The sequence below is a fragment of the Lygodium microphyllum genome, chromosome 6 (genome assembly GCF_053477565.2).
Source record: "Lygodium microphyllum isolate KBCC chromosome 6, Lygodium_microphyllum_v1.1.10, whole genome shotgun sequence".
NCBI classification, from domain to species: Eukaryota; Viridiplantae; Streptophyta; class Polypodiopsida; order Schizaeales; family Lygodiaceae; genus Lygodium; species Lygodium microphyllum.
Genome location: NC_141140.1, coordinates 161,739,423 through 161,762,228, shown reverse-complemented (window position 1 = coordinate 161,762,228; position 22,806 = coordinate 161,739,423). Strand labels below are relative to the sequence as shown.

General features: G+C 41.0%; 1 protein-coding gene across 1 annotated transcript; it reads right to left on the bottom strand.

Moving 5' to 3' along the window:
• Window positions 1-634: 634 nt before the first annotated feature.
• STT3B (staurosporin and temperature sensitive 3-like b) lies at window positions 635-22,018 on the bottom strand. Its single transcript, XM_087680373.1, has 6 exons — window positions 20,698-22,018; window positions 20,066-20,596; window positions 19,399-19,853; window positions 19,164-19,286; window positions 18,634-18,693; window positions 635-1,291 (listed from the first exon to the last, which is right to left on the bottom strand). Exons 1-6 carry the CDS (start codon window positions 21,616-21,618, stop codon window positions 1,162-1,164), a joined length of 2,220 nt encoding a protein of 739 aa, XP_087536499.1. The 5' UTR covers window positions 21,619-22,018; the 3' UTR covers window positions 635-1,161.
• Window positions 22,019-22,806: the final 788 nt, after the last annotated feature.

Sequence of the window (22,806 nt, the reverse complement as noted above, 5' to 3'; positions counted from 1 at the left end):
TCTCAACCTCCATGTTTCACAACACAAGGCAAACCTAAAATACCAGCAGGTAATTTCAGATCTGGTGATGGGACCCATCATGTAACTCATCCCTACATGCTAGCAGGTCCATCTTAAAATATTGCAGTCTATGAAATCATCCAACAAGTGAACCTTCAGCAAGAATTTCCTGGAGTAACACCTGGGGGCATTATCATGGTGCATTTAGACAGCTGAGTGCCGAAGAACAGTGAAAGAAAAGGACTACTGCTGCTCTACCCATGAAAAACTTTGAAGCAAACTATTTGTGCTAATTTAGCATGACACCCAAATTTTATGTAGCTGTGGCAGATTCTTATTCTAAACTTACCAATAAAAATCCAATTTTATTAAGACCAACCTTTTACCGATTTGAAGGGTTCCTTTAATTGCAGCAAATTCTTACTGCAAGATTAGACACTTTAAACCTTGAAAATGATGGCAGGTTTGAGTAATTTACAACTCATGCATTGTTTTCCTGAAACCTGCCAACCAGCAACATATAGTATCCATGTTGGTCAAACATCCGCAGAAAGCTCAAAATTTAAGCAATGCAAGAAATGTATGAGAAAAACAATTACATAAACACTGAATATACAGATGCCAGACATACGCTACGTTCTGAACTCGTTTTGATTGATGCAAACACCTGGGTAATTCAAATTCCTCATTGTGGTCAGTTACACATTCAATGTTGTTTTGAACTCAAGGCATACTCAGTTGCTTTACACCATCAACTGAGGGTGCTGAAGGCTTGACCTTACCTTCATGTTGACTAATCAACTCAAAGATTATGACACTGAGGAGCAGTTCAAAACTTCCTCCGAAGATTTCTCTCATCCAGTGTCAACAACCATGCTATTACAAACTTCTGGGCCTGGGATGATTCAATGTCTGAATCAGGCATGCATGGTCAAAGCTAGACAAACAAACAATATATTGGCACTCTGCTGTAAGGCTTGCACCTTCCTTAAAACCTGTAATCAATCTAGAGACTGAAAAGCTTTAGCTTATTACATTGCACTAACACATGCTTCTGCATTTCAACTCTACACTAGTACTCATCACTTCATTTCAGCACGTCCATACACAGTAAACCCTCATTCTAACAAAAATTCCCATCAGAAAAGGCTTCATTCATCCTTATAGCCTGTTGGGAGGTGGCTTCACTTTGTAGATCCTAACAATCCAGTTTGATGTAGTAAAAGCCTCTTCTAGGTGATGCAGCTCAATATCTTTGTTCCCTATCTCAACCCCTCTGGCACGATCCCACCTGGATAGGACAATGACAGGAATGTTTAGTCCGCAGCACAATTAACATGAACCAAAACTCTAAATCTGGTGTTAAAAGCTTTATCCACATAGAAAACATGCCCTCCATCTGCTTTGAAATTCAGGAAACCAACTCAAGATTATGGTCATGTTATAGCAGTACCTTGCTTGAACTTAATGAGAAATTGCCGAACAAAAGAACCAAAAACACTTAAAACAGCTGTAGAAGGCCAACATGCTGTACCTTGCTACTCACCTAGCTTGTGCACACATCAAAACATGCACAAGATCATAACAATGAAATCAGGCTCCTTTGTACACCAACCTCAGCCTGTAAAATTGACACAGTCAAGACACCCTGCAATCAAAACTACCAGTAACAGTAGCATAGGTTCATGGTTTGCTCCAAAATCTCTTTCTACTCCTCTATTTTTAGTGGTAAAACTTTTGAGTCCTCGCTATATGGTTGAGCATGAATTTAAAGCATTCCTAGTCTTCCAAAGCTCCAAGATAGAGGGGCCAAGGGTCATGGACTCCACCATGGCAAAGTTGGTCAGATATAGAATGTCAAAAGTAGTTGATCACAACATGCTTGAGTTAATGATCTTGTTCAGGTAATTCATACTCATTTTACATTATTCAGACAGCCCAGGGAGAGTAGTTTTGAGAATGAGGAGGACCTCCCTAGAAGGCACCCTACCAGATGAGCAATGAGGAGCTCAAGGAGCTTCGAGCACAAATGAGTACCTTTGGAGCAGGTACTGATTCAAGTCAGCTCAAGCCCATTCAGTGCTGAAGTTTTGTTGGTCAAAGAGGACAACGGAAGCTCACACCTTTGCATGGATTATAGGGCACTCAACCAGCCCAATGTCAAAAATAACTTTCCCTTGCCACGTATAAATGAGTTAATGTATCACCTAGGAAGATAGGGATTTTCAGCAAGGTAGATTTGAAGTTACAGTTATCAAAAGGTGGGCTACTCCTTACAAGAACACCAGCTCTGATACAACATGAGAATACACTAGGGTTTGCATACAAATCAGTGTATGAGCGCAACTAACACAATGAACTTAAGACGAGTGCAAATGAAGGATAATATAAATCAATACATGAAAGTCAATGAACAAACTGATGATCGAAGTTATACAAATGATGTTCAATGGGTGGAGTGCAGTCCAACGGCCATTGTCTCTAGTGGGAGTTGGCTGAGGGAGGGTTTCAGAGAGAGTCATCCTCTGGAATGGGACCTAAGCACAGCAAACCACCAAGACATGATGCTGATACTAATGTAGAAGGATGCCAGATTGCTGAATAGTGTCACCTAGCAGCCAAAACAGAATGACGGCAAGCTAGCGACATCAAACAGATACTAGCATTGATGAGACAGCCACAAAATGCAAGCTGGCTGAGGGCAGGATGTTGTCATTGTAGGTAGAAAGATACCATAGCAAGCGTGTTAAGCGACCAAGGGTTAACATTTATCACCCTTTTTCAGCTGAACATGCCATTGATGTATCTAGTTATTTCTTCTTCTGCTTAGGATCCCAACTAGCATCAAGTGTGCTCTGTCTATGTACAATATGTGGTGTTATTGATACCATGGCCAATGCGATGCCTATAGTAGATGTGGAGACAGCACTTCCTAATATTGATCCTGCTCTAGACACATCTAATGGGAATGGTGTCACAAAAGTTGCAAGGTTATTGCAACACGTCGTGGTCTAGATACAAGATAAGCTTGTTGACCTGCTACACGATCACGAAGCTCCCTTTGCTTCTCCAAGGTCACATTAGGACAAAACTGTACCCTTGAATTTGGCTCGTGTAGGAGATGAGCTCGAACCTAATTATGCATAAAACAGAAACAAGTAGTAATTGGTATTCCATATTCTAATATTTAAGTAACTTTGAAAAATTAAAATCAATAAAGATTCAAGATAGAAATGCTCAGTTCAATGGATTACCTTGTTTGCTCCACTAGTTCGCTTGTATGGGCAAAGCTTGCAAGCCCATTGTGTGGTCTAGTTTTCATAGGCAAAAAACAGCTTGTTTTTTGGTACAAATTGGTACAGATACGTACGGTACAGTACGGTACAAACCGTACGAAACAAACTAGTCCGTACATAGTACGAATGCAACTATGTAAATTTCTGCTGATTACAGATCTCTGTTGTTCATCAAGCCATCCTTGCTGCTGATAATTGTGTTGTTTCCAGCCATAGTGATAGGAAACGGCCGGAACGGCCCCCCGGCACGTGGAATCGCCGTCCCCGGCATGTATCCGTCGTGGACCGCGTTTCCAAATGATGGAACGTTCCCTGTCCCGTTTCAGAGCCACGTGGCAAAACTTACCTGCGCCCAGCCGCCCGCATTCTGCTTCCGCCTGCGCCCAGTTCGCCTACTCCCGCCTGCGCGCAGTTCGCATTCTACTCCCACCCAATCCTGGCCTGCGTCCTGCTCCCACCTATATCCTACCCCCAGCCACCACCTTTCTCTTCCTTCTTCTTCTTTCTTCTCTTCCTTCTCTTCCCTCTCTTCCTTCTTCTTCTTTCTCTTCTTTCTCCTCCCACCTCCAACCTCTTCCTTCTTCTTCTTTCTCTTCTTTCTCTTTCTTCTCTTCCTTCTCTTCTTCCTTCTACCTTCTCTTCACTTCTCCCTTCTCTTCTTCCTTCTTCCTTGAACCTTCTTCCTTCTCTTCCTTCTTCTCCTCTTCTCTTGAGTCTTCCTTCTAAGTTTTTTCCAAGTTCCAAGTTCTCCTCTTTTCTTATTATTCTCCCTTCTCTCCCTTACCCTTCTCTCTCGACTCTTGAGTGAGTCTTGACTCTTGAACATTCTCCCTTCTCTCGAGCCTTCAATTTTTCCTTCTCTCGACTCTTGAACCTTCAATTTTCAGCCTGAAATCATAAATGCCTTCATCTTCCCGCCCCGCTCGTCGGGTTGGTGGTCGAGGAAGAAGGTTTGATGATTGGTCATGGTGGGAAGAAGTAAATGCTGACCGCCCTTTGAGTGGTGGAGGATCTCGACCATGGACTTGCAAGCTTTGCCCATACAAGCGAACTAGTGGAGCAAACAAGGTAATCCATTGAGCCAAGCATTTGTATTTCAAATTTTTATTGATTTTAATTTTTCAAAGTTACTTAAATATTAGAATATGGACTACCAATTGCCACTTGTTCCATTTTAATATTTATGCATAATCAGGTCCGAGCTCATCTCCTACATGAGCCAAATTCAGAGGTGCAGATTTGTCTGAATGTAACCTTGGAGAAGCAAAGGGAGCTTCGTGACCGTGTAGCATGTCAACAAGCTTATCTTGCATCTAGACCACGATGTGTTGTAGTTGACCCTGTAACTTTTGTGACACCATCCCCATCAGATGTATCTAGAGCAAGGTCAGTATCAGGAAGTGCTACCTCCACATCTACTGCAGGCATTGCATCGGCCACGGCATCAACAACGCCACATGTTGCACATAGACAAAGCACACTTGATGCTAGTTGGGATCCCAAGAAGAAGGAAGAGGTGGATACATCAGTGGCATGCTTTTTTTATCATGACCACATTCAATTTCGTGCAACCAAGTCAGAGTATTTTAAATTGATGTGCAAGAAGATTGGTGAGTATGGCTCTTCGTATGTACCTCCGTCATCAAAGACCTTACGCACCACTTTGCTCAACAAGGAAAAGCGCCTTGTTGAGCAAGCAGCTGTGACTAGAAAGAGCATGTGGGCTAAAAATAGAGTTTCCTTGATTGCTGATGGTTGGAGTGATACACGCAAGCGATCCATTCATGGTATGGTTGCTTATTCTCGTGGGGAAATGTATTTCATATCTTCACATGATGCATCGGGAACAAGAAAGTCAACAGATGTACTTGCAGCAGAGTGGGTTACAGGTGTTGAGCTTATTGGCCCAGAGCATGTTGTGGGATTTGTTGCAGATGGAGAGCCTGCAAATAGGGCAGCAAGTGCTATTATTCAGAGATATTATCCGCATATCACAGTTTCATATTGTATGGCTCATTGCTTGAACAACCTACTAAAGGATATTGGTAACCTATCATGGATTGCACCTGTCATAGAGCAAGGAGCTCAAATGGTTAGCTTTGTTTTGAACCACTAGTTTCTCTGCCATCACTTCTCTTTGCAGTCGAAGAAGACACGTTTAAAATACTCTAATACCAAATTTGCCTTTAACTTCTTGGTGCTGGGCAGGTTAAGAGAATGCAGTGGTGCCTTGAGGCAGTTATTTCTTAGTGATGAGTTTACCTCAACAACATTGGCAAATACTCCTACAGGTATCTTATGCTTGGAGAAAGCAAATAACTCTACTTTTTGGGATGATGTAAAGCGGATAGATGCTATGGTATCATCCATTGTACATTTATTGAGGGCTATGGATGCTATGCAACCTTGCATTGGCAAGGTATATGAAGCTATGGATAGGCTAAATGAAAAGCTACAGGAGTTGGCACCAAATGATGAGGCGTATGAGGAAATACACCATTTAGTTGTGACGAGGTGGAACTCCTATAGCTCACCCATGCATGCAGCTACATTTGTTGTGGATCCTGAGTTCCAGGGCAAGGGTCAAGAGAATGACACTGAGGTTATGGCTACATGGAGGCTTATATTGTCTCGTCTAGTGCCTGATCATGGCACTAGACGAAAGATCAGAGATCAGCTTTCATGTTATAGGACCTTTTGGGGTTCTTTTGGTTGTGGGGATGCACAGGAGGATTGCTGTAAGATTAGGGCAGCTTTGTGGTGGGAGGACTATGGTTCGGATGGTCCTGAGTTGCAGCAACTAGCAATCCGTATTTTGAGTCAGTCAGTTAGCTCCTCTTGTTTGGAGCAACTGTGAAGTACGTACGCTCACATTGCTTCAAAGAAGAGGAACCGTCTTGGTGTGGAGAGGGCAAACGATCTAGTATTCATTAGTGCTAATTTGAGGATGTTATGTAACAATATGACAACAAAGTCTAATCCATTCACAGAGCGGGAGATACAGCAAGAAGAGGAGACACATGCTGATGATGAGGGAGATGCAGCAATTCATGGTACACACGATGATGAGGCTGGCACTTCAGGAGTGGCTAGAGCAGCCTCAGATCATGATCATGATCTTTGATTTAGCTTACTTATCACGAGTCTCATGATACATGACACATTTACATGACACATTTACATTATATATGATATTATGATCATTGATGACAGTGTGACACTTGGGCTGTTGACAATTGTGCCATGCCGATATTATATTTGTACTTGAGTCTTGCAGTCTTGCAGTTCCCCTTTGGGCTATTTTGGCATGCCACATTTTGCTTCAATCTAGAGATTAGACTTTATATTTGTAACCTTTTTCGGGGCAATGAGCATGTTCTTTCAAAGATTAGACTTCAATTTCATATTTGTAATCTTTTAAGTTTTTTGGCAATGGTACCATAGGCATGTTCTTTTAGCTTAGACTTTAAAATTTAGTTCATTGTTCATTGTTTTATCATTTATGATTTTTGGCATATGTATTATGGATTTTATTATTTATAATTGAATAGCTTACCTCTTGAGCCTTGTAAGTTGCAATTCAATTTCTAATGAGTAGTTTTAGAATAATGCATGATATCTTAAAGTTAAAACTTAAAATGATTTGTCCTTGTGGATTATATACCTTGGTTTTAAGTTTTAACACTCAAGTGTCCACATGGATTATGAGTGAAATATTAAATTTTTTTCATGAATTTTGATTTTTTAAATGCCTTCCCGTTCCCACGTCCCCGTTCCCTAGGTTTGGCGTTCCCGTCCCCGTCCCCGTCCCCGTCCCCGTTCCCCATTCCCCATTCCCGTTCCCCGTTTCATGTTTCTATGTTTCCAGCCCTGACTCATCTGCGTTCACTGCATTTATTGCATCATCAGCCAGTGTTTTACCCTTCTTCACCTACGTTTTCAGTCTGCTGTCCTCCTACTGCCCCAAGCAACTCCTGAACTGCTGATGACTGATCAGCATACCTGCATTTTCAGTCTGTGCTGATTGGAACAATACCGCATGACATCTTTTGGCTGTTTCTTAGCAGATTTTTTTATTTCAGCATTGTATTTTTGCGGTCAGCTGGTGTACACTACATCTGATTTCTGTTTCATGCAGTCCATGCTGCTGGTTGGCTGTGCTCTCTCTCCTCCTCTTCTTTCCTTTATTTTCTCCTCCTATCCTCTCCAAATGGCTCCCCCCTGTTGTTCTACTCATGACAAATTACATGGCCCTAATTATCTAACCAAGAGTGATGTTATGAAAGCTTGGTTTGTGCAGAAGAGGCTATGGTATGTTGTAATTGGAGCTTGTGAGCATCCCAAACGTCCTAATCCTCTTCTGGATGATTTTGACGAGAGTAACTATGACAAAGCAGTGCTCACATGGGATACTAATGATGCCCATGCATATTCTACCCTTCTTCGTTGCATCTCCAAAGAAGTTCTTTCAACAGTCATCACCTACAAGACATACTCCCGTGATTTGGGTGAAGCTTCAGATGTTGTACGAGGAAGGCTCCTTTGCCTATGCATGCCGTCACTCTTTATAGACAGCTCCAACAAATGAAGTTCCAGCCGAAGGATAGGATTCAGTCTTTATTACTTCATGTCACACAAGCACATGCAATCTACTCTTCCAAAGGCTCATCTTGTGGGGACTATGCTCTACAAGCTCCCTCCAAAGTTTGATGGAACGGCCAATGCTTTGAGGACTCAGACATCATCAACACCCATCAATTTTCTACAAATGTCCTCAATACTACTTGAGCATGAGACGTCTTTACAGTTATAAGGAGGCTTCCATCCATAGTTACATGGAACGGGGAACGGGAACGGAAACGGGGGGAATGTCCAAGGTCGAGTAATGGGAACAGGGGGAACGGCATATGACTTAAGTGCCCCAAATATGCCCTGCATGACCCAAATTGCCTAAAAGAATGTCCCTCTAATTGCCCCAATACCCTTCAATGCTCCAAATGTCCCAAAATTGACTTGATTATCCCCATAGCTCCAAATTGCCCTGAATTGCCCCAATTATCCCAATTTCCCTTGAAATTAGACAATATAAATGGATGACTGCCTTGGAATTGAGGATAGGCTGAAATTTGATTGTGATTTGTAAGAGTTGATAATGCATCAAATTTGAACTTTCCATGGAGAGAGAGAGTAGTGTGTGCACATTTAGCAATGGAGATGGGTGAACAAGTGGTAGAAGGAGTGTGATACAAGCAAAAAGAAAAAACTGAAAAAAAACGTCATTTTTTGGTCAACAAACCTAGAAAGGCCATTTCAAACAAGAAACGACAAGGGGAACGGTAGGGAACAGCAGGGAACGTTCCCTGACCGTTTCACCTCCTCGGAGGGTTTGGAACACGTTAGGCCGTTCCTACAAGCCAGAACGGCCGTTCCCTATTTCTATGCTTCAACGGTTCCAGTGAGGCCTTTGTAGCTTTAGAGAGGGGTAACAAGAGGAAGAAGTCGAAGGCCCAATGTTATCACTGTGGTAAAAAGGGACATTTACTGTCACGAGGACGTGAAAATTTTATGCTTTGCTTATGTTTAATTGACATTTGATTAAAGGATTAATCAAATGTGCAATTAAAAGATGCACATGTGAGGTGCAAGCTACTTTTTCACAGTTGAAGGCCGAAGGGCCCTGTGAAAAAGATAGATGTCAAAGGTAAAAGTTGTAACAAGTTACACTTGTTAGATTCTAGGTAAATTTTGGTGTGAGTTTGCCCCTAGGACCATTAATTGGCCATTAAGTGTCAGTGGTGACACTAGGGACTAGGCATTAATTAATGGATTAATGCTTGTCCAAGGGTCAATTAATACATGGGACCACTTTGGGTTGCAAATGGCCTAGCCAATTAATTTTTGGATGGGCAAGGTCAATTTTTTGGGCATGGATTAAGGGCTGAATTAATTTTCAAAATTAATTAATTCTGAAAAATAATTAAATGGCTGGAAACTGCTGAAAATAGATTAAGAAAGCTGCCACTTGGCAAAACTTTCCCATGCAAGTGGGGGAAAGGCTAAATAGGACTGAAGGGAGAGGTAAATCTCGTTTTTTCATTTTGGAGTTGTTGGATGTTAGACTGTTGTTGCCAACTTTTGAGGCCATTTCCCAGCCATTGGAGACCATTTTGGTGATGGAGATTGCATATTCTTGACCTTGGGAAGCTGGCAATTGCTGCTAATGCACTTTCTCCTGAAGATCGCAATCTCTGATGCTCCTATTGTTGTTGGTGCATCCGTTCGGGGTTGGTACAGCAGGGCAGCAGCTAATTTTGATCAGTTCTTCGCGACAAATCTCAGAATTTTCTCTCTCTATAGCATTCTCTCATCTCCTTCAGCCTATGCTCAACCATTTGGAGGAGATCTGAGCCATTTTTGGTGAGCTGATCTGTAATTTCTGCAGTAAACCCTAATTTACAGCAGAAATTAGGGTTTAGCAGCCACCTTGGGATCTGTGCCAGAGATTGAAGGCTCAAGGGATTGAAATCAGCAGCTGATAATTAAAGATTATCAAGGGATTTCAAGAGCCAGCCCATCCCGAATTGATTTGGGGCAGCATTTGGCCAGCCAAGGGTCAAATTGAAGAAGTCCTGGGTGAATCAAGGGGCAAATGACCCAAAAGGCTTGCTGGTCATTTATGACAGCAAGAGCAATCGGTTAGCACGAGGAGATTGAAGAATCTCAAGTTGGACTCCTTCCAATTGAATGAAAGCTAAAGAAATACCACAAGGGGCGCCAATTTTGGGGCCAACAGGGTGTCTATTGTCCAAGAATGTTATGGTAAAGTGTGTATTTCATTTTATGTGCATTTATTCATTGCTGTAATTAACTCTTAAATCAAGTTATCACCACCCATTCCAAGAAGGAAGGCTGGTTTCATTTACACAAGGATTACAAAGAGTCAACCAGTTCGAGGAAGAAGACGAAGAAGTAGCAACATCTAGACTCCTCCATTGAGTCATCCTCTTCCTTTGACTTCGACTCGGATCCTCCAACCAAGACCAAGGGCAGAAAGGATCTTCTTATTCAAATCAAGGGAAGAGCTTGACAACCCCCCCTTCTTATACTTTCTAATACTCGTGATGCAATCGTCCCTCAAGACTCTCTAGTGCCAAAGGAGGAGTGTGGAAGGATGGTGAGATGGGGTGAGTGAGTGTGACATTAAAAGGGATATTTAATGTCACATTAAGGTCATAAGTGTGGAATGTGACATTAAAAGGGATATTTAATGTTACATTAAGGTAAATTTAGGGGAACATGCACGAGAAAGACCGTCCGGGCTCTTGGGCGCCCGAACAGGGTTTAGGGGAGCCTAGAGGTTAAGGGAGTCCAGAAATAGTAGGACTCCAGCAAGTTGACGACTGGCAAAGAGATAAGCTTGAGGGCCAGCACTTATCTAGGCGTGGCTGGGAGGTGAAGAACTCTCGTGCTTCCATCAGTTTTCAGGAAATCTGTGCCCGTAATCTAACATTGGTATCAGAGCAGACCTTAGAATTAAAGGGCCATGAAAAGTATAAATCTTTAGAGGTCTTGCACATGGATGTACAACATAAGTGTTGTATGTCAACTTCTTTGTGGCAGCCTACCTTTGGGCCACATGATTTACTTAGAGTACATGGATTGATAGCTGGAAAACGGGTTAGAGTCATGATTGATGACTCTGCCACACATAATTTTATAAATTATGCACTTGTCAAAAAATTGAAACTTCCCCAACAAAACAGTGAGCATCAATACGTTGTGCGTATGATGCAAGGCCAAGACAATAAAATATGGGATACCATGGTATCCAATTTGGAAATCGAGATTCAAGCTTGATTTCCAAATAATGAATATGGAAAGAGCTGATATTGCTCTAGGGAGGGAGTGGCTATAGGGATTGGAACCATCCTTAAAACGTAGCTATCACCATAATACACTGGAATTTGAAAGGGATGGTAAGACTTTTGTCATTCAAGGTGAACATGAAGTATCTGATAATCCTTTGCTGTGTTCTACTGAAGTTCAGAAGCTGATAAAGAAGGAAGTTTGTGAGGTATATATGCTATGGTCTTTTCCTGTACAAAATACTTTTACTTCCTGTAATATAAAGCAACAATTTTCTTATGTTTGCGAATTGAATGTAAATAATGAATTGAACAGTTTGTTAGATGATTTTAAAGATGTGTTTCCTTCTGATTTACCTAGTGGCCTTCCACCAGATAGGGGTGAAATAAATCACCCAATTGATATAAATAAGGATACACACCCAATTTCAAAACCACCATATAGGTTAAGTGAAACACAGCATCAAGAAGTTGAAAGACAAATTAAGGATTACCTGGATAAAGGGTTTATTCAACCCAGTAATTCACCTTGGGCTTCACCAATTTTATTGGTAAAGAAAAAAGATGGTTCTATGCGACTTTGTGTTGACTATAGAGCACTTAATAAAATAACGGTGAAGAATAAATTTCCTATGCCCAGAATGAAAGATCTTTTTGATCAATTGCAAGGGGCAAAATTCTTCACAAAGATAGACTTAAGATCAGGTTATCACCAAATAAAAATTAAGACACAAGATATTTCCAAAACGGCATTTCGTACTAGATACGAGCATTATGATTTTTTAGTGATGCCTTTTGGTCTCACTAATGCACCAGCTACTTTTATGAAGCTGATGAATAGTGTTTTACGGCCCTATCTAGGACATTTTGTAGTAGTCTTTTTGGATGATATCTTGATCTTTAGTAAATCAAGAGAAGAACATTTGGAACACTTATTATTAGTATTCCAACTGTTAAGAACGTATTCCCTTTATGCGAAGAAAACTAAATGTGAATTCTTTGCACAAGAGGTCAAATATTTAGGGCATATAATCTCGAAAGAGGAAATCAACATGGATCTAGAAAAAGTAAGGGCAATTATTGAATGGCCACCTCCACGGAACCTGGAAGAGCTGCAGATCTTCCTAGGTTTATCTGGATTTTATTGTAGATTCATTCGAGATTATGCCAAAATAGCTGTTCCAATGACAGACCAACTTAAAGGGAAAGGGAAAAGTTTTAATTGGGGAACAGACCAAAATGAAAGTTTTCAAAAACTTAAGGTAGCTATTGCTACAGCTCCAGTATTATTAATAGTGGATCCCAATAAACCATTTGTGGTTGAAGCTGATGCCACTGACAAGGCAATAGGCGCGGTCTTATTACAAGAAGGTCGACCAATTGCTTTTGAAAGCAAGAAATTAGATCGTGCAAAACAGAATTATTATGTTTATGAGAGGGAGCTGTATGCAATAGTACATGCAATGAAGAAATGGAGGCATTATTTGTATGGTGCTAAACTTTTGATCTTATCGGATCATGAAAGCATTAAGTGGCTTAATGATCAACCAGATTTACATGGGCATAAAGCCAGATGGGCCGAACTCCTCCAAGAGTTCGACTATGAAATAAGATATAGAAAAGGAAAGTATAATATAGTAGCTGATGCACTCAGCAGAATGCCCATCATTAATGAATTGAGTTTTACTCAGTTCACTTCCAGTTTGCTTGAATCTTTAAAAGGGAAATACCAGGTTGATCCGGCATATTCCAACATATGGGAAGCAATAAAAAATGGGGATCCAAATGAAAGTGCTTCTACTGAGGAAGGAATATCTGAGGATGTTCAACTAGGAAATGGAGCATCAGGGGTTGCTCAAACTGGATTCAAGTGGAAGAATTTTACCATTGATAATGGTTATTTACTCTACAAGGGTAGGGTATGTGTCCCGAAAGATATAGAAATAAGGCGCCAGATACTCTTTGAGTGTCATGATACCCCTAGTGCGGGACATCCAGGAGTTAATAAGACTTATAGTCTTATTAAAAGGCAGTTCTATTGGCCTGGAATGAATAAGGACGTCCTTGACTATGTGGTCAAATGTAATAAATGCCAGGTTAATAAAGCTGAAAAATTAAAAATGGGAGGACTTCTCCATCCATTAGAAATTCCTTCGGGAAAATGGGAGAGTATCTCCATGAATTTTATTGTTGCTTTACCTAGAACACAGAGGGGGCACGACTCTGTGTGGGTAATTGTGGATAGGTTAACCAAAATGGCTAGGTTTATTCCAACTTCAACTGATATTAAAACACCAGAATTGGCTAGATTGTTCGTAGAGAACATATACCGATTGTATGGCCTTCCGGCAAATATAGTTTCTGATCGGGATAGAAAATTTGATAGCCATTTTTGGCGTGCGGTATTTAGGAAATTGGATACTAAACTTAGCATGAGTACGGCGGATCATCCGCAAACTGATGGGCAAACTGAAAGGGTTAACCAAATTCTTGAAGATATGCTTAGGGCATATGTGAGTAAAAGGCAAACTAATTGGGAAGAGTATTTACCGATAGCAGAGTTTGCATATAACAGTGCCAAACACTCTTCCACTGGATATAGTCCATTTATGTTGATGTATGGGTTTCAGCCCAGAGCTCCTTTTGCAGTAGGCCTGCATAAGGAAAAGGTTCAGGCAGCTAAAGACTTTTTGGAGGATATGAATAATATGTTAAAATTTGCTCAAGAAAATATTAAAAAGGCTCAAAGTCGAGCTAGAGCATATGCCGATCCTCACCGAAGAGACATCTCCTTTGAAGAAGGAGAATTGGTCTATCTTAAGGTGCCTGAACAAACTAAAACTATGAAAAAGGGACATTGTCCAAAGCTTTCACCAAGGTATTGTGGTCCTTTCATAATACTTAAAAGGGTGGGAGAATTGGCTTACAAGCTCCAACTACCTGCTGGTAGTAAAATACATCCAGTTTTTCATGTAAGCAAACTAAGGAAGAAGCTGGGTGATTTGGATAATCTAATCTTAAATGATGATATTGAGGAGTTATTCTATGACCAATCTAATCCATATGAACCAGAAAAAATATTAAATGTTCGTAATAGACGAACGAGGAATACTATTTATCAAGAATGTTTGGTTAAGTGGAAAGATTGTTCAGAAGAAAGCTCAACATGGGAGCGAGTAAGTACTTTAAAGAAAAGGTTTCCTGATTTACAGTTAGACCTTCCAAATATCGTTTTCGAGGACGAAACCGATTCTTAAGGGGAAGGAAATGTGACATTAATGTGACATTAAAAGGGATATTTAATGTCACATTAAGGTCATAAGTGTGGAATGTGACATAAAAAGGGATATTTAATGTTACATTAAGGTAAATTTAGGGGAACATGCACGAGAAAGACCGTCCGGGCTCTTGGGCACCCGAACGGGGTTTAGGGGAGCCTAGAGGTTAAGGGAGTCCAGAAATAGTAGGACTCCAGCAAGTTGACGGCTGGCAAAGAGATAAGCTTGAGGGCCAGCACTTATCTAGGCGTGGCTGGGAGGTGAAGAACTCTCGTGCTTCCATCAGTTTTCAGGAAATCTGTGCCCGTAATCTAACAGTGAGCCTCATAATATAGGTATACAAGTGCACAAGTTCCAGAGAGGGACATCCTTAGCGAATCAACTAAAGTCTCGCAAGTTCAAATCCTAAAGCTGGGGTTGACTTCCAAATTTATTATGATGTAGCATATTACTTGACAGAGCCGGATTGGCTCCTAGTCCAAGCTCACGTGAGGAGACACTTTGGCGGTCTTGGCCGAAGGCAGGGAATCCATGGTTGCATATGTTCAAAGGCATTTTTTACAAGATGGTCTTATATGTTACTATGAGACATTGTTGACAGACACAAAGATCTATTACGACTCCTCTCTATTTTTCAGGGGCTAGTACAATCAACATCAACATCAGTCTTCAAATTATCTTTGAGGCACCTTGGTGGTGGCTTGATCACCCACTCCTTGGATATCCATGGTTCCAATCTGGTAATTCTTTGTTGTATGAACTATGATTAGACTTTATCAATGTATCATTGTATTGTATCAGATCACCCATGATCTCAAAGAGGATGTTTGCAATCTGGACAGCTCGTGTGAGTCTTAAGTTCAAGCATGGCTAGGCATTTTGGGTATTTATTATGGTCATTACAATGTATATTTGGGCATTTATTGTTGGCCGACCAGTATTAAATGTTGCCCGACCTATTGCTATTTTGCCATTGTTTTCTCCTATTTATACTGCGCTCCTATTTATACTGCACTCCCTCCTCATTCAATCACATCATCAGCTATAAGTTCAATGGAGAGAGGAAACAAGTGCCAATGACTCACTGTTGTACGCGTCATTCTAATGTTTAGTATATGGATTCCATTTCCCAAGCATTCTTCTGAGTTCTCTTCTTTGTAGAGTTCTTTTGAGTTTCTCTTCAGCCCTTGTGATTAGTAATTTATTACAGGATCTATTTATGCTTCAATTGCTACATCCACTTCTAACACGGTGATGCCACAACAGCACTCAGCGGTCTATCCATCTGTCTATGGAGAAGTCATAGCACCAAAGGTCAACCTATAAAAGGGAGGGTAGGAGGGAGCCGAAGAGAAGGGTATCTCTATCTCCTAGTGATGCAACGAAAATGAAGGGGAAATTCAGTAGATGATGTCGAACCCACAACCTATTTTTGCTTTCTTCAATGAATAAGATCTTTAGTTCTCTGATCTCCTGCACTCTAATACCATGTCAAAATATGCGACAGACCAAAGAGAGTAGGATTTGCAAGGAGAAACGTAGTGTGTACGACAAACATTGAGAGAGAAGAGAAACTCAAAAAACACAGAACGAGATGATGAAGCATTGAATCATGCTATGTGAAGAAAAGCTGATATAGCAAAGCCGAAGCTCAAAAGATGATTGCATTCTAAATCAAGGGGCAGCACCTGAAGGATATCTGCATAGTGAAGGGAGTAAAACACTATTGTCCGGGCAATGGGCTATCGAAGTAAGCACTAAAAGGTGAAGGATAGCTAGCGAGGGGGTAAAGCACAGTCCTTTGATGCCGTCAAGGATGAAGAAGATGATCGTCAATTGTCAAGGACCAAGAATAGTCCTCTAATACCAAGAAGTGGGCTAGGGTTGTGAATGCAGATGCTTGAAAGAACCAAGGCTACAAACACACATACCAAAGGCCTAAAGAAGCTAGCGCTTAATGAGGAGGTCGTCAAATGTGAGAACAATGCCGAAAGATGGCAAACACAATGATATGGCCACCTGCCTCCCAAAACACAAATACCAGGGACTGCACAAACTGACGCCAAGTGCCTAGAGACTGGCGCCAAGATGGAGAGTGTTGACACCAAGCTGGGCATGATGACACCAGGTTGGGGAAAAACCTTCAAGCAACAAAACACAATGATGTCTAACGCTTGAAGGGAGAGGAAGCTGACGCCAATGTGTAGATGTTGACACTAGGCTAGGGAAAGCTCCAAATGCAATGCCTGATGGTGTGGAAGAGGGTGCTTGAAGCAGAGGGTGAAAATGGTATAAGCCAACCACGAACCTTGAATTGCAATGTCCTCCAAAAGGGGTGTGAGTAGCAAGGGAGAGTCTAGAGAGACAGGGGAAGGATGTCTAATGATAGAAGAAGAGTGGTGAAGAGTGTGGGTGGTGGTATGTAAATGAGGTGAGAGGTGGCCTATATATAGGCTCCAACAAGTCTAGCGTGGCACACTGCTGTGTGGGCACCAACTAAAAAATGCCCTGAATGAGGGCGCCAGCCCTTTTTGAGACTGTTAGAGTGAAACCCTATCTAAGGTGAATAAACTGAAGAAGTGGTTTCTCAACACAAACTTCTTTCAAGGACTAGCAATGGCAGCAAAACCTTTGAGCAATAGCGCTCCACTTGGGTACCTCTGGTGTGTTGAAGGCAACTTGCATAAGAAAAGAGGAGGGAATGATGGCAAGGGCTGGCATTGGAGCAAAAATGAGGAACAAAAGTGGCAATGCACAATGATTCCTTTTCATAGGACTTACTGAGCCAGTTGTCCTACCATAATTTTAGAAAGACTTTTTTATTTGTTTATTTCTTTTAGGACTTTTAAAAGCTAGAAAAAATCCAAAAATGTATGATTAATTAGTGGCAATTTTTAGGTGGCTCAACAGTCAAAAGCCTGAAACACTCTGTTCAAGAAGAGAACTATGTCCATGCTGCCCATCAGCAGGTGTGCAAGCAAAGAATGGAATGAAAGTGAGAAGGACGAGAACAGAATGGCAGGAAAATGATGGAGAGAGAGAATAGTGTGAATCTGCCTCAAAGGACTCCACAGAGCTTTCAAGATAAATGTAAGAAAAGAGAGTGAGCAAAGTGTACAAGGCCCTTGTTTTAACAGGAGAACGTAGACAGCACTAGCTTAATAAATGCACTTGAGTCACAACTGTTTCCACATTGAATGAGTCTTCATATACAAATAGCAAGTTCACACACAGGAGAATATTCCCAACACCATGAAACACATCAGATCCTTGTGCCTGGAGATGCATAACAAGAGAGTTTCAACCAAAAGTTCACAAAGATTGCACCTCAGTTGTCAACACAAAGAATATTTCTTTTGGACAAGAAAAAGGCATGGAACAATTTTTCCAAAAAATGTACCCACCAAAATTCAAGATCTCAGATTCAAAGGAACCTTAGCAATAAGCTTCATTGTAGGATTGTACAAGTCCCATGATGAATTCGAGAAGATTTGAACTACTGTAGAAAGGTTCAGAAAACTATGTTGATTGTACACTGAACTTGATACTATCTAGACCATCATTGAAAAGAGCACGCTGAAAGCAATACACATGGCAAGAACATTTCAAACTCAATTCCATTTGATTGAATCACAACATTGCAAGAACGTCATGTTCATGAGGCCACATACATACGAGAATTACACCTTCATAATTCTGTTTCTCCATACTTTAGCTTAATGTATTCTACGCTACAGATTTTTTCCTTCCATCCATTGGTCTGAACCTAACCTCATTATTCAAAGGAACTACAGATTTCAATTGCCAAAAGGCAGATAGCCTGCCGTCTTCACACATGCCCATCAAAATCATGACTACATTCCTGATATCTTAAGACTGCATATTCGTTATCTTGACCATTCCACCATATACTTAATTCCACTTTGCATACAACTTTCTAACTCTATTAAGCCACTTAAACTGCCGTACCCTAGCAGTATCCTACATCCCACCATGTACATCATAACATAAAAGCTCCAGTAGCTGAAGGTTTAGTTCAACTATTATAGCTTCTATAAAGCTTCAAGATACAAAGAGAATATGTCCTCAGAAAGAAAAGCATAACATGCTCTTTTGGTCCTATTACCTTAAATTCACAAATCAAACTAAGGGCTCTCACAGCAAAAGGCAATTCACAAGAAAATTAAAATTTACCCGGGTGGTCTCCCATATTCTGTCATCAACTCCCCAAATCTGTAGTAACAAAGTTTGTACCTGGGCATACATGCATGCACATGGATCCAGATTAATCCTTTTTCATGTCCTAATATATATAATTGTCAACAGTGGAAAGAACTCAATGGGAACAGTTTAACCGCACAAACTTCATAACACAATAAACAAAGATGCATTCATAACTAATTGAGCTACAAAACAGCCAAGATCATTCAGAGTGTCTTGGAATATTTAGTAACAACAATCTAGGCCTCCCTCTCCCTCTCTCTCTGATTGTGTTCAACGTGTGAGCATACAAATGCTCATAAACACTAAAATCTATGCAATGGACAGCATCACTTTGCTGCTCAAGTGAATGAGACAATCAACATTCCATTGAAAAAGTAAGACCATGCAACTGAACTAACATAAACAAGATCAATATCTCCATCTAGCACAATTTTAGGCTTTAGTGTAATATTCTCTGAAGCAAAACCAAATCAAACCACTAGACTGCGGTGCAAACTCACATTAGACATTGCAACATCTTCGGTGCTGCTCCTTTGTCCACTCGATAGTCTCCATTAACCAGATAATCCGGTTCCTTGATCACTGGAAAAACTCCACCACCAATCCGAACCATCCACAAAAACCTAATTGAGCCAGAGGAAAAGACTGAATCCAATAAGACCAAACACTCAAAATTATGATAGTCATAATTGCTGAAAAATAGGTTTCAATCAAAGTACTCAAGGTATTCAGTACTTGTTGATGTCATCTGATGAGTACCCAGTTACTCCTCCAAAAACTACCAAGACATAATCCACATCAAGCTCTTGCATTATTTCATATGCTTCATCTTCGTAGGAGGACATAGCCCGGCCAACTGTTGCAATGTGAGTGTTATTCCATGTGTTGTTGTCCACTATAACAGTCCTATTGCCCATTGCAGTGATTTGATAACCATAGTCCCACCAAGACATCACTTTGGCATCTTCAGGTGTATTGTGACGAAGCCAGTAGTATGCCTCTCGGAAGTCATCAAAAATAACTCTATCTCCATTCGACTGTCTCGCTGCTAGAACAATTGATGGGGAGGAATAGGCCTCTGAAGTCACCCAGGTGCAATGAATAACATAGTTCATCAAAAGATAGAAAACACCTAAAATCAACACAGCAGCCCCTTTCTTCTGCATGGGTAAATACTGATCCTGATTCCCCTGCCACATTGTAAGAAATTTGTGATGCCCACAAATAAAAAAGTGATTAGTGATGCCCACCAAAAAAAAAGTATTTAGTAGATGCTAAAGGTCTATTGATGAGGTACATGGGACCAATAAGAAAACCTCTCAGCAAGTTTTTCCACCATAACCCTCCAAAGCTTCTCCCAAAACAATGTGCTTTTTATGTCTAAATGGGAGGTGTATTTTACCTTGGCTGAGCTTTTAGTGGCACCGGAGGTTTTTGTTGATCCTGTAACTGGAACTTTGGAATGCATTAATCCAGAAAGGCTTTTCAAAGTTGCTGATGCTGCAACAGCACTGATAAGGCAAATTGCAGGTGCAGCCACTAGAATCAATCGGACCATCACTCCAGCGAAATATAAGCTAGTCATCCCATAAATAATAATAAATATCGTTGCATCATTCAACCGCTTGAAGCAGAAATACAGACCAGCTGGAAATAATATGAGTAGGACATGAAAGTCAAACATAAAAGAAGACCAAGCTGTTGGTTGATGCTCTGATACCGATGCGATAATGGGTATGTGGTCCTTAGCATATGTAGGATCTAAAAGTGAATAAAAGCGGCCAGTCCAAGGAGAGATGTATCCCGTTGCCATCCCCAATGCAAGAGCTAATGTACCCACTGCAATGGCTGCAAGTACTGTCACTTTCAAAAAAGCCTGAAAGAGCTTGGGATTATCTAACTGATTTTTTACCCAATCAACCAAGTAAAATACCTACACAAAAGAGCAATGTCTGTCAAACATTGTAGAGCTATACGGCTGCCATATCACAACAACTTGCACTTAATGATAACAGCCATGCAAATATGCCTCACCTGTGACAAGAAGAATACTCCCATGGCTGCCATGTGCTCTCCTGACTGCACATGTTGAAAACCTACAAAACGAATCTGCATTGCAAGTAGCATACCTAAGATGTACATAGTGTTATAAGCCACATACAACCGCAGCGAATACCGGCCGGTTACAAGTAACACGAGGACGTAAAGGGGAATCAAATTGATAATAAAAATGTAACCTCCCCATGCAGAGACCATATAGAAGTATGCAAAGGCCGATGCTACAGACCATGCTAAAGAGCCTGTCTTTACTGCCTTAACAAACAGATAGAAGGTGAAAAGCAGAGCAAATATGGCCACTCCTTCATTATCGTAGGAGCCTGCAACAGATCTGGAGATATACCCAGGGCATATAGCAATCAAAGCTGCGGCAATTAGACCGGCTCCTGAATCCCAAATTTCTTTACCAAAGAAGTATGCAACAACGGTCGTATTAGAGGCAAAAAAAGGTGCAGTAAGAACACATACGTCACGTATGTGCACTGCAAAGCTGAGCACCCTTAATGTCCAATACATCAAAGCAGCCGTCACCATGAGTCCAGGATAAAGTGTGCCACCAATAATCCTGCCAAGTGGATACCAACTCTCATAATCAAACCAGTTCCAGAACTCATAAAAACCCTTCTGGGTGAGATACAGAGTGGTGCGATAATTGAAGTATGGATCAAACTCATGGATCATGCTTTCATATCGAAGCACACTGAAGAGTCGCGCAATGAAGGCAAGGATGTAGATAAGCATCAGGGCACTGATTCGGAGAAGAAGCTCCTGCTGCTTGGTTTTCAGCCTAAAATTCCTCATGGAAAGGTTCAAAGTTTCGTGTACCGAGTGCAGCGGAGCCATGACTGATGAGGGAAGGGGCCCCCTCTCACCAGAAAAACCAGGTTTGGCCCCCATGATAGCACCTTGAGCTTGTATCCAACTATTGCTGATAAAGACCCCAGCTAAAATGGCCGATGCGCAGCACGATTCCTGACTTCAAATTAGGGTTTAGCAGAAAACTCCGAGGCTGCAGCTGATAAATGGATCATTGAGGCTGAGTATATGCCAAAATGGCCTGCCCATACGGAGGTTAACAGTAGCTCACTTGTGACGGACTGAAGCTGGATCTTTGTGCCAATCTGCACCGTGCCGGTAGATCGACTGCTTGCTTGCTCTATCAGAGATGGAGCAGGCTGAGCTACGATTCGAATCAAGAAAATCAATGCGAAGCTGGATCGTGCAAGATCTGCCGATTCCTGCGAGTCCCGTCTCCTCTAAACCCCTCTCCCACAGTCCCCCTACCCCCTCTCTCTCTCTCTCTCTCTCTCTCTCTCTCTCTCTCAGATATCATATTTATCGTATCATATCACTTCATTAATCACCGCTACTGGGTAAAACTGTTAAAATCGAGAATACATACTAGTCACATCAAAGATTAACTAGCGTTTCACGCGCGAAAATGTTAAAAGCAAGAATACATACTAGTAACATTAAAGATTAACTAGGCCATTTTGCAGCAATTTCGCTGTTTCGAAGCCACAAGCGTAAAACTATTAAAAGTGATAAAACATACTAGTAAGATTAAAGATTAACTAGGTTGTTTCATAACAACTTCACTATTTCAAAGCGACAAGCAGCAATTCGACAACTTTGTTCAAGAATCCATTTCTCCTCTCCTCTTTTCCTTCTCTATTTCTAATCCCCCCTTTCTCCTCTCTTCTTTCTCTCTCCCTCTCCTTTTTTTCTTCTTCTTCTCTCTCTCTTCACTCTTTTAAAAAAAATTCTCTCTCTTGTTCTCTTTTAAATTTTATATTTCCTCTCTCTGTTATTCTCTTTGTGTGTTTATATTCTCTTCTCTCTCTTCTCTATTTTTTCTTCTCTCTTTCTCTCTTAATTTTATATTTTCTCTATAATTCTCTCTCCATGTTCCCTCTCTCTCTCTCCTCTTTCAGTTCTTTCCCTCCCTCAGTCTCTCTTAAAGTATGTAAATTTTATATTTTTCCTATCTATAATTCTCTCTTTTGATATTCATATTCTCTCTCTCTCTCTCTCTCTCTCTCTCTCTCTCTCTCTCGGAGAGAAACATCAGAGGCTCGTTTGACA